Raw genomic sequence first — 11,696 nt, 5'->3', positions numbered from 1 at the left:
ATAGTCACTCTGCTTTCAGCTCAGCCTTCACCAACTCCTGAGGGAATTATCTGGTTCTTTAGTGGCTAAAAGCTCCACTATGTTCACCAGATAGCCGCTAACTTTGTCAGTCTTCTGTTTGGTGCTGGACAGGTAGCATACAGAGGTTTTGTCAGAGCTAAACAGAGCTATCAGCACACAGCTGTTTTCAATAAAAAGCTTTAAAAAACTACTTTTAACAGTGTCTTATAGTTCTCTTTATCCTTTGTTTATGTAAAAAGATTGAATATAGCTACTTTAATATCAATTAACAACACCAGCAAGATCTCTACAGCACATTTATATGTTACAGTGTGTTGACTGGCCTCACCTCTTGGCTGTACTTGCTGACATAAGCGTAGATCTCATGGAGGGCACTGAGCATGTTGAACTCACTGGAGTGAAGGCGGGCCTGTTCAGCCAGATAGGCATTCATATCCTGATCACTGATGGCAGGCAGGCGGTTGATGTCAGCGTAGTACCTGAGAGGAGACACACACACACACTCAGTGTCAGAGTCAAGGGCACAGTCATGCATACCAGAGCTTTTCTCCTCACTTGGATTCAGTATATCCAATGTTACAGGCATCAGTAAATCGGAGGTGTTTTGGCAGGAAAATAAGGACATTCACTCACAGGTTCAGTCATTTAGTCGTGGTGACTTCAAACCTCAACACAACATTGCTGTAAACAAACACACAGCCTCGTATAACTATACGTCAGAAAACTTTCACTTGACTACATATTAATTCTGTCACTCCCAACCGTATTAGGGCTGCATGATTAATTGCTTCACGATTTGCATTCATAACTCAAATGCAATCGTATTTATACATGAGAAATCTGCCATAATTGCAGTAGCAGGGAGATCTGTTTCACCAAACCAAGCGCTCATAATTTGTCCCCAACAAAGGACGAGACTTCACAGCAGCACATATGAGAAATGTGTGAGAGATACGGAAAAAGTAACATGGTAAAAGATAAAACTTCAGACGAACAAGACCAAAATATGTCAAAATTAAGAACCTCTCAGATGATGGTAAGTGAGAGGGAATAAATCAATCAACCACTGTTCAGGCATATTTGCAGAATTGTATAATAAAACCATGAATAGTTACTAACAAAAAATACAATGTGATGGAGCTATTAAAAGACAATTCTGAAATCATGATTCTCATTTTATCTAGAATTGTGCAGCTCAATATCCAGTAATAAGCCTCACCTTACTACTAAATCCAAACCTTAAGCCAGCACTAACAATAACCTTTAACATAACAAACCTTATCCTATGTAAACCTAACCTAAACTAAAACAAATACCAATTCAAACTTTCACCTAAAACGCAGGCCCTGATTCTTCACTGACCCCTTGAAGAAGTGATGAGTCCTCAGTTTGGGGGATTTCAATATCTTCCTTTACTTGTGAGGGGTCTACACACGCACACATACACACCTTTCTACCCAGCTTTTGTAATGCGGTATGTCCTTGGCATAGAGTAGTTTGGTGGAGGGTGAGTCTTTGCCCAGACGGTGTTCAGAAGTTGAGCAAGAGTCCATAAAGGTTTGTGCCACCACAGACAGACAGGCGTCCGTGATGCTGCTTTTGTGGATGTCAAACACAAACTGGGGATTCTTGATCACATTAACCCAGAAGCGCAGGGGCAGGCTGCAGATATCAAATGAGTAAAGAGAAAGAGAGACAGAAAGAATTTGTATTTGAAGTTGATTTACTTAATGTGTGGACAATGTTCTTTTTTGTTTGTTTTTTCTTGACCAATCCTGTACTGACTTTTCAAATTCACTTTAGTAATGAGAACAAGATGTAGATGGAGCTTAGCAAACACTTGAGTTACAGATTGTGCAAGAAAATAATAGCTAAGTTCTGTAAAGAGCAGCAACAACTGAAAGTATAAAAGAACAAACACAAAACACACAAGAGAATAAGATAAAATGAGATATGGGTACATCCTGGCACAGTCAAGGTGACAAGTCAGGCTCCCTCTCTTTCTCACCAGTTGCTCTTCCAGGTGTGGCGAACGTCCATGTCATGGATGCCATGCCTGTCAGCCTGCTCGTCCAGGAAGTCAAACATGTATTTGATTGCCAGAGGCAGGGCAGTGCCCCTACACACAGTGCTGAACAGGGTCTCAAACAGGTCATCCACAAACTTCTGCAGTGTGCCCTATAAGAAACAGTGCATAGAGTTAAGACTTGTAGTGTTTCATGACTACATGAAAGGTTGAGCTAAAGAAAACAAATGTGTCCAAAATTATTCTTAAATCTAACATCTTTAAGAACTTTGCAGCATTTATTTCAACTCAGTTGGTTGCAGATGTTACATTAAACAAATAAATGTAAGTCCAAAATATAGTTACCCTGACAATAATAATTGTAATAATATAGCATACCTTTGTTGCTAGTAGCCTCGTCAGGTAGATCTCAGAAACCATCTTGCTGCCACGCTCGCCTTCTTTCTGGTCTCCATGGTCGTGATTCTTGACTAAGTGCCAAACTTTGACCCCACTCTCCAGGTCAGCGGTCAGCATGGGCACACGGGAGTGGGGGCTGTCCGGGCTGGTGGGTGTGGAGCGGAAGGGTACGTCCACACCTAGATGGGCAAATGTCGGATATAAAGAAGATATGTATGCCAAAATGCTCTTGATGCAGTTTGTAAATAGAAAATATCTCGTCTGATGTTTGTCAGACAAGGACTTGCTCAAATGGAAGGAAAGTCACATTTGTTTCTCAGATCTGAATTTTAGACAGACAGCCCTCTTTGTAATCTGCAAGTGAGCAGGTTGGATGTGTGTGTTTAGACTGTATAATAACTTGCTGTCCTTTTTGTATTGGTTGTCATAGTGATGACACAGACGTGCACTCATTCACTAAAAGCACTTTTTCTATCTGGGCTCTGGTCCACACTTTCTGTCTCTCATTGTTTTTTGTTTTCTTTTGTTTTTTCTGTCATCCTGTTTGCTATTACATGTGTCGTGTTTTTGTAACATTCACAGATCATGGTGACAACACGAACAGATGGTCTAACACAGCTGTAAGTTCAATGAATGTTAAGTATTTGTATTTCTTAAACAGAACTGACCATATCTGCTGATACTCCGTGGGAAGCTGGCTGAGGAAGGAATGTTGAAAGAGGACATCTGTTTGGACACCAAGGCCACCACACAGCGCTCAGACACCTGGAAGACAAAGGTAAAGCTGACAGTTATTTTTATGAATTTGAAAGTAATCGTGGTTGGAATTAAAGAAATGCCAGGGATTTGCAAAATAATGATTCCGATGTTTTGAAATTCTTCCTTGGGCAGTCAAGTCACAAAACTTACTAACATATAATGGCCTTTCAGTAAAATATCCCTTAAAAATCAACAGTAGACATCTTCTATCATCATCAGCTGGATAGAAATACAGACAGCACACACTGATCACAACAGCTTCAACTACCAAATAGGACCAAATCTATCCATATTGATATCTACAGTATATCGATGGAATTCCTCAAACTTAAAGTGCAGATACACTTCACTGAACTAAACATCAAATTTAAAAGCTGAACTTTTCATCAGTGAGAAAAGGGGAAGTCCTTTGCATGGCAATATAATTCACTTGGGTGAAGGAATCAAAACTAGGTTTTACCACACTGATATGGAGCTCAAAATTAATTGCATTTATTTCTATGTATTTGGTGTATGGCAGCCCTTATTTTTCATGATTATCTGTTTCTAACAGAGACAACTTCAGTATAACTAAATGAACTGAACTCAGATTAAACCTTTTAATAATAAATAATAACGCTCAGCTTTGCCTTGCTGTGGGAAAGAAGCTGGTGAGATGTTAATCAAATGCAAAGGTTTTTGAACTGTGAGGCAGTAAGAGTGGAAGGGGGGTGAGAAGAGAGCATCGTAAGGTCAAGATACTGCATGAGAGGGACATATGTATGGTGGTGTTCTAAAAAGTTGATTTGGCCTGCTTAATTGTACTCCTCCTCCTAGTCAAAACTCAGACATGATGCACACATTTTTAGATCCAGTGTAACTAACTGCCCGAGAATAACATGTATTATCTCCAATATCCGTTGCGAATGCCATAAATCCACTTAGAAGTCATGCTGTTAAAAAAATAGATAGCACCTTCTAGCTCCAGAACCTGCCAGAGAATCATCATGTTTTTGAGTTTTCTTCAGTGTCAACTGAATCCAGTGATAGTTGTCTGTATGTTCATGGGTACATTGCAAACAGGAATTGCTCATAGCTAAAGTTGCCGCTTTACCAAAACGCCTGGTCAATTTGTGTATAGTTTGTTCTTTGATTATTTCATTTCATTTCATTTTTTCTGTTTTGAAACCAAAATTGAAAAACAGATAAAAAGAAAACAAAAAAACAAACATCTGGAAAAACAAAGCAGGTGCATTTTGTTCTATTTTTGACCGATGTTGTATCCCTACTGGTTTTCAAACTCACTGGCTGCTGTACAAATGCCCCTGTTGTTCCAACAGCTGTGATCATCCAGCCAGAGGGAATGATCACCAACCCTCCGCAGTGCACCAGGTCGCTCCCGCGCGACCTCCTCTCCCTCGCCCTGTACGGTCCAGCACCCCTTCTATGGGTTGTGTTGCCAGTGATGAAGTCCGATGCTCCTGATTTTACGCATAGCCTAATCCATATGTTACTGCAGCTGAATGCTCTCAGCAGTGTGCAACTTTCTAAATTCTCATGAAGAAAACAGTATAGAGAGGCTGAACGAAAATTACATGAACCTATAATCCGTGTATGATTCCTTAATATACAGCTCGCCGATTTAACTGATAACAGTTCATGTTTGCTGTGTACCATTGGATGTACTGACAACTATGACTGAATTAATTTGATACTGAAGAAATCTTGAAAACCGGAAGGATTCTTAGGCAACTTCTGAGGTGTTCCTGTTCCTCTCCCAGTTGCTAGTGAGTTACAAACTGAACGGTGAGCCTCCTGTTTTTCTAACTGAAAATCCACCTATGTTGATATTCAAGCTCATATTAATTACATTTTATCAGGCACTGCCCTCGCCCAAGTGTATCTACTGCAGGTTTGTCAAGTGTAACACACAAATCAAACACATTAAATATCAAAATTTTTTTGTTTTGAAATGGAAAAACCAAAAAACAACTTGTTTTTTTGTTTTTTATGATTCGGTTTTGAAATGAAATAATCAAAGAACAAACATACACGGAATCTGGTCTAGTGTATGAAGTATTTTTGCAAATTAAATGAAAAAGACCTAAAACTCACCCACAAGTAAATCAAGTTCATAGTGAAATAGGTTTTTAAATGAATAGAGTATACTGGCTGCTGAATATTTTGAAGTTAGAATGGCTACAAGCAGAGCAGTGTCAATTCTTCATTTTGTCATTTTGGCGAGGTCATCTGTAGTAGTGATGGGAATTACAGCTCTTTGAATGGAGCCTGATCTTATGGCTGTGTTCCTTTTCCGAGAGCCGGCTCTTTCAGCTCCCAGAAGGCTCTTCATTTAGTACCACTTCTTTTGATCACTGCCTAAGTTACATTCTTATTTGTTACAAGCAATAAATATCAAATCGGCTCTCAGACGGGAGCCGGCTACTGTCGTTCACTGCTAATACAAATCCAGCTTTGCAACAGAACAAACATTTCTACACCTGGCAGAGCGATTAAGAATGAAAGAGCGGAGTTGTTTATCTCCATGCCTCTATTGTCAAAACCTGATCAAAACACGCTTTTAGTGCAGAAGATTTCAGATTTCCTTTGTCTTTATTTCTCTCTTTGTTTAAACAAATGTATGAAGCACTGAAATATATGCTGTATGTGAGTGGTACAGCGATATTCAGACATTTGACCGACAAAGGAACAGGATGACTCATCCGAGTTTAGTGACCTGTGTAGTTGTATTTATGAGCTGAAAAAAAGATGTTGTAAAAGACACAGGCATGTTCGGTTGACTAAGTGTGCTTGTGACCGGGAGGTTGAAAAAAATTGGCAGGGGTGAGATGAGTGGTGTGAATATGAATGAGTAATGCTCTGTCCTTCATCAACAATTTCTGCTGTGTTGCCCTTGAGCAACTGGATAATTGCAGCTTTTAAAGAAAGTTGAAAAAGATTCAGGGTTTGCAGGAGTAAGACTGAAATAGCTTTGTAAGCTCAGTATTAATTAGAGCTGAAATGATTAGGCGATTGACAGATGATTCATTTGGAACTGTTTTGATCATTTATTAATCGTTTGTCAAACACTTGTCAAACTAACATGCCAAACATTTGCTCGTACCAATCTTCTTAAATGTGAGTAATTTCTGCTTTACTGAGTTTTATATGTTTGTAAATTGAAAATCTTTTTGCACAGGTGTTTAGACGAAACAAGCAATTTTAGTATGTCAGCTTTGGCTCTAGGATGTTTTTTTAGCCCTAGTGTTTTTACTAATTATTATTTTATTATTTATTAGTAACAGACCTGGTAGTGCATGAGTGTGTTGAGTCTCTTCCAGTCACTCTCTATCTTGGTGGTGATGTCCTCATCCTGCAGGACCACACGAGCTGTTCTGCCCTGCCGCCACTCTGAAGGCAAAAACAATCAATAGTGTCAATAGATTTTGACAATTAAAGTGATTGTGAACATAAATGACACAGAGTCGTCACAGGGATTAAAGCTGCCCAAAGCAACACGGAGAAACTGAACCTCTCCAAATCCCTAACCTGTGAAAGCCCCTTAAGGTATAAAACTACAAACCCAAAGCAATATCAGCCACTACCTACAAGGTATCTTATTTACTTCCTTTGAAGATGCGTGTCAGCTGGATTTGTGCCGAGTCATTCAGTGCTAGATGACATGTTGTGGGCGTAAGCCTAAGTGTAGGTGAGCTGTCAGTAAGGTTTAACGTCAGTGTTGGTGAGTGTTGCTCTGGTTGGAGCTGTAAACAGGTGTGGGGAGGGGTTGTCTTCCAGAATCTGATGTTGAACCTTTTGTTGATGTTATACGTCTTCAGTAAACATCTGTGATAACTCCACTGACATGCCCATTCTGAAGTGTGTTCTTCCCTCCTGTCATTATTCCAAAATATTATGTGCCTTGGCAAATTTTCAGTCTCTGTTTCATCTCAGAATAGATAAGAATTAGACAATTAGTATGAGGAAATTAGTCTTTCACAGTGTGATTGCACCCAATGCAGCCTCACCGAGATCCATGTCTGCAGCTCGTGGTCGCTGCGAGTAGGGCATGTTCTTGTACACCGCATCCAGGATCTTCTCCTTTACTTGGGAAATGGTGTCACAGTTGAGCACCTTGACAGGGATTTCTGGGCTGTTCTCATTGTCTGGGTTCACACAGCTCAGCGTCTAGGGATCCAGGATGTACAGAGAGGGAGAGGAATAGGTAGGGGGGAGCAAGAGAAACAGACGAGAGAGAGAGAGACAGAGAGAGAGAGAGACATGTGTTACTTGCTAGGAAAGTCCTTTCATTACCTACTCCTCACCAAACTGTCCTGGTGGAGAGGATCTTGGCCAGAAAAGTAATTTCACACCTCTAGGATGTGGCTGTGCAGCTCTAGCAGGGGCATTAAACAAGTAATGAGACACAGACTCTCAGACTCTCCGACATGGATATCAGAGAGGTGTCATCCTGTCGCTGCCTGGCTCTGCATTGGAGCTAAAGCCTGAGGGGGAACTTATTGTGACGGGCTCGTGGAACCCAGCCAGCTTAATTTTAAAGGTAAGGTAAAAGAAAGAGGCATGTAGTGTTATACAGGTGGCCATATCAGAAGAGTCTTTACTGATTAGCAAACACTAGTAAGCATTTTGTAGACTCTTGAATTCTTGAATTATATTTATCCGTTAAAACACATGTATCTCCATTATCTTTCATTATTTCTCCACTAATTAGGCTAGCAAGACTTGTCTTGTTGAAGTTCATCAAGTTTAGGGGACCTTAAGTACAATAGTTTGTTTGTTAGAAAAGTGCAGACAGAGCTGTTGATGAATTTAAAATCAGTACATTTACAGTATGGGTGGTCTAGGGGGAAAAAGGCCTAACTACCACACAGACCCCAGTTGACTGTAACTCAGCTGGTCTATGTGGTGAAGTGTCCTTGAGCAAGACACTGAACCCCAAATTGCTATCAATGTATCTGTATGGGAGGGGGGGAAAGTCACTTTGGACAAAAGTATTTGCCAAATGAACGTAATGTATTGTAATTGGAAGCCAGTGAGGGGTTAAATCCCTATCTCTGCTCTAGAGACTGCTTTAGATTGATGGGGATATTTGTACATACAAGGGACGGGATGTCGAGGCGATGGCACGAACCCCCTTACATATATAATGACCTCCCAGTTAAGCTAAGAGCAGAAACTTAAGAGTCTACTCCCTCTGTAAAACAACAGTGGGAGTTAGCAGTGACAAGGACTACAATCAGTGGGACTTCACAATAAATGAAGGTGTGGTCCGGGGTTAAACTCACAGCTATTGGAATGGCTATGTTTCCAATCTAGAGATCTAGACAAATTTTGAAGAAACTTTGTCTAGATCTCCTTAAACTTGACGAGATGGACGTCTGGCTAGGCAAAATTACTTGTCCACTACCGTCATGTTTTAGAAACTATCCAAATATTCAAAGCATTCATAAAATTACAACACAGCAGAGGCGCATTCCAAATTTCTGTGGATCTGTCAAGGCTCTTTGCCAAGAGATGTACAAAAATGAATACAACATTTTGGACTTTCTTTATTAATGTCTTTATGACTCACCAGCGTCTTGTACTCAATCTGCTGTCGAATGAGTTTGTCCTCACTGAGGGAATAGCGTGCTTCTCCGGTGATGGAGTCTATGGGTCCCTTCTCCATTTGCTGTTTGATGGCACAGAACAGCATGAAGAGCGGCTCGCCAGCACACTCCTTTGTTTTGGAAGGGAACCCAGGGATTAGAGTGAAAGGTGGGAGAAGGGAAAATGAGACATAGGAAGAGAGTGAGGGGAAGTAAAGAGATCTGCATTCATCAGCATGGACGATGAGACTCAGTAACTAGAGCATGACACATCAAACATAATATTGCACAGCTGCAGATATGTTTGACTCCACAGGTAACCATTATCCCTCTACAATGACCATAGAACTCATCAATATCAGACAGTTAAAATGACAGCTACTATGAAAATATACACAGCAGTCTATTTCAAAATCAATGCTAATAATTTTAAGAAGCATTGTCATGGTATATCACATTGACACCTGTAGGGTGAGAGAGGTTTCATTTTACCTTGAGAAATTTGTGAAGCAAGAAAGCAAACCAATTTGTCAGCATCTTCTCCGCCACAGACTCTGTTCTGCAAGACAAGAAGAAAGCACACTCATTTGTTAGCAAGAGGCGTCCCACCGAGAGCCAGAGTGCTGTGATTATTCTTTTATAATTTAAGACTTAGAAAAAACATGACATGGAGAGTTTACAGAGAAATAACATCCTTACTCAGCCGCTTGGCCTCAAAGGACACATACTCCAATATACTCTAAGTTAAGTGCTGGCGGTGCAGAACATATTTGGGTCGTGACATAATTGTGCAGACACAACTTTGATGTCCACTTCAAGTCTTTTCACTCATTTTCTTCCTCGCTATGTCTGCACCTAGTTACTTTGCATGAGTACAGATGGGAAATATTTTATGATTTACTTGTAGTAAATCTTGTAAATCGTGTAACAGCGCCCTTAAAATGGCATACAAGCCCTTTCTACTCTGAACCTGATCCAAAGCCTGCAGCTTTATAGCCACCAGTCACTTTCCCTCGTAAACCTGCTGTCTCTAAGTCACTCCTCTTCGACCCTTACCTGCATTTCAACCCTAACCTGTATTGACTCTGACTTCTGTTGACGGCATCCTAGTGTTTTCGCAAGAGCAGCGTGTTTTGGCTAAAAAGTTCTTGTTGTACTGGCTCCCATGTGAACTCGTCCTTATATTTAATGAGTGTGCTTCAAATTGAAAGAGCCCTCTTTTTAAAAAAAAAAAAATACTCATGAAACATTCAGGAGGCTAGTCTCAGCACTGGGAAAACAATCAGCAGATAACCAGAGGTGAGAGATAGAGGGAGAGAGGCAAGAGAAGGGAGGAGAAGAGAGGTGATGGGGGAAGAAACGTGAGCTACAGCTGAATGTTTCATGAGTGGCACCAAGAAGATAAGTCAGACTGACAACAACTCTGCACTCTACACGCTGCACTCACTCTTCCCTATTAGTTTCTCTTCCTCTGCCAGTCCCTCCCACTCTCTATCACTTTTACCGCTCTTGTCTTTCACCTGTGTGCTCAGGCACCCTCAGACTCATACCGGCTGTTTCACGCCACTGCGCAAAACAAAGCTGAACAGAGGTGGGCTTTCCTTCACTGGCCTAGTTATTCATCCATCAGAAGTGCGGTAACTGGGCTGGAAAGAACAATGCACAAAGGAATTATCTATGCCAAAAGATAAGCAGCGCTGATCAGAACTGTTCGGGTTTGTGACAGAAAAGACCTCTAGTTTAAATCCTCTGAGTACGGTGGAAAATATGGGCAGAGAAAGTGAGGTTGGAATTGTGGGGTTTTATTCCAAGTCCAATTTTGACTCCTGAAATTCACAAGGAACGTTTGTACGATTTGTCAAACTTCTTACAATAATGTGTTAAATGTAACCTTCATGAGAGTTTCATTTAAAAAACAGTGATATCTACACTTCAAGGTAAATTGATTTGATTTTCTATTGCAACCGAGGTGCGGCTATCGCCGAACTGCCGAGCTTCTACAGTAAAGCAAAAAAAAGACAAGAAGGCCAACTCTGCAGTGAATGTGTACAAATAATATAAATCATTCTCCATATAGCCTTCTTTTTTGATGATGCTTTAACTCATACTTAGACTGTTCTCTTTTATAATTTCCAAAGAGACGTTCAGCTAAACAAAATGACTCGCAATATTCCAAAATGACTGATGGCACAAAATGAAAAACATTTAACATAACATTTCGGACATAACCGAAACCCTTTGTTGATGAACATAACACAAAGGCATTTTCCAAAATGTATTGTAAAAAGAGCTTTTTGTAATGCCACTTTTAATGCTACTGGCTTACCTGCGGAGCAGTAGTTTGGGGTGGTTCTTGCTCTCCAGGTTGCGTTCTATTAGATCTGAGAGCAGGTGTTTGAGGATGTCTGTGGCGTACTCCAGCCGGCCCTGCAGAGCAGTCATGATGAGCGAGGCAACATAACCGCGGTCACGCATGGAGAAGGAGCGCTGCAGCTCCAGTGTACGGATGAATGTCAGCAGGAAAACCTTGTTATTCACCAGCTGAGCAAACTGCTTCAAGGCTTTCTCCACATTCGCCTGTCCGCTCCCCGGCACCTACACGCATCACGCATTTTTGCACACACAAAAAGACACACTTGCTCATTAGATGATGCTCACTCAAGGATGAGAAAAGTCATAACATAGATGGAGGAACATGACGACAGAATGAAATATATACAAAAATTCTAAGAGACCATCAAAGCATAAGTGCACCACAGATCCACTGGTGTGGTTACAGACTCATCCCAGTAGCAGTGACGTAACCCTCATGTGCAGGCCCTGACACGTCCATCCCCACTATGAAAACTTTGATTAGTTTCTAAATTTATGAAGAAGTTTACCAAGAAAATACTTAAACTAAG

At 40.7% G+C, this 11,696-nt stretch overlaps 1 protein-coding gene and 1 long non-coding RNA gene across 4 annotated transcripts in view; one reads left to right on the top strand and one right to left on the bottom strand.

Moving 5' to 3' along the window:
* Positions 1 to 11,696, bottom strand: part of LOC119886299 (plexin-A2-like) — a 79,843-nt gene that overhangs the window by 3,104 nt on the left and 65,043 nt on the right. For all 3 annotated transcript variants that reach the window (XM_038696945.1, XM_038696946.1, XM_038696947.1), the window contains 10 exons: positions 11,120 to 11,388; positions 9,286 to 9,352; positions 8,778 to 8,924; positions 7,213 to 7,372; positions 6,492 to 6,595; positions 3,115 to 3,211; positions 2,426 to 2,625; positions 2,030 to 2,199; positions 1,471 to 1,683; positions 350 to 500 (listed from right to left, as the gene is read on the bottom strand). In XM_038696945.1, the coding sequence (XP_038552873.1) occupies positions 350 to 500; positions 1,471 to 1,683; positions 2,030 to 2,199; positions 2,426 to 2,625; positions 3,115 to 3,211; positions 6,492 to 6,595; positions 7,213 to 7,372; positions 8,778 to 8,924; positions 9,286 to 9,352; positions 11,120 to 11,388 (1,578 nt within the window). The remainder of the gene's footprint in view (positions 1 to 349; positions 501 to 1,470; positions 1,684 to 2,029; positions 2,200 to 2,425; positions 2,626 to 3,114; positions 3,212 to 6,491; positions 6,596 to 7,212; positions 7,373 to 8,777; positions 8,925 to 9,285; positions 9,353 to 11,119; positions 11,389 to 11,696) is intronic.
* Positions 1 to 11,696, top strand: part of LOC119886301 — a 32,319-nt gene that overhangs the window by 18,652 nt on the left and 1,971 nt on the right. Inside the window, exon 5 of the long non-coding RNA XR_005441465.1 lies at positions 3,108 to 3,224. This is a non-coding gene — a long non-coding RNA (uncharacterized LOC119886301). The remainder of the gene's footprint in view (positions 1 to 3,107; positions 3,225 to 11,696) is intronic.

Source organism: Micropterus salmoides, unplaced genomic scaffold (assembly GCF_014851395.1).
Source record: "Micropterus salmoides isolate LMB-PRFRI ecotype aquatic unplaced genomic scaffold, ASM1485139v1 Ms_hic_scaffold_4, whole genome shotgun sequence".
Classification (NCBI taxonomy): Eukaryota; Metazoa; Chordata; class Actinopteri; order Centrarchiformes; family Centrarchidae; genus Micropterus; species Micropterus salmoides.
The sequence above is the reverse complement of the archived record's forward strand: the minus strand, read 5'-3'. Positions and strand labels throughout refer to the sequence as shown.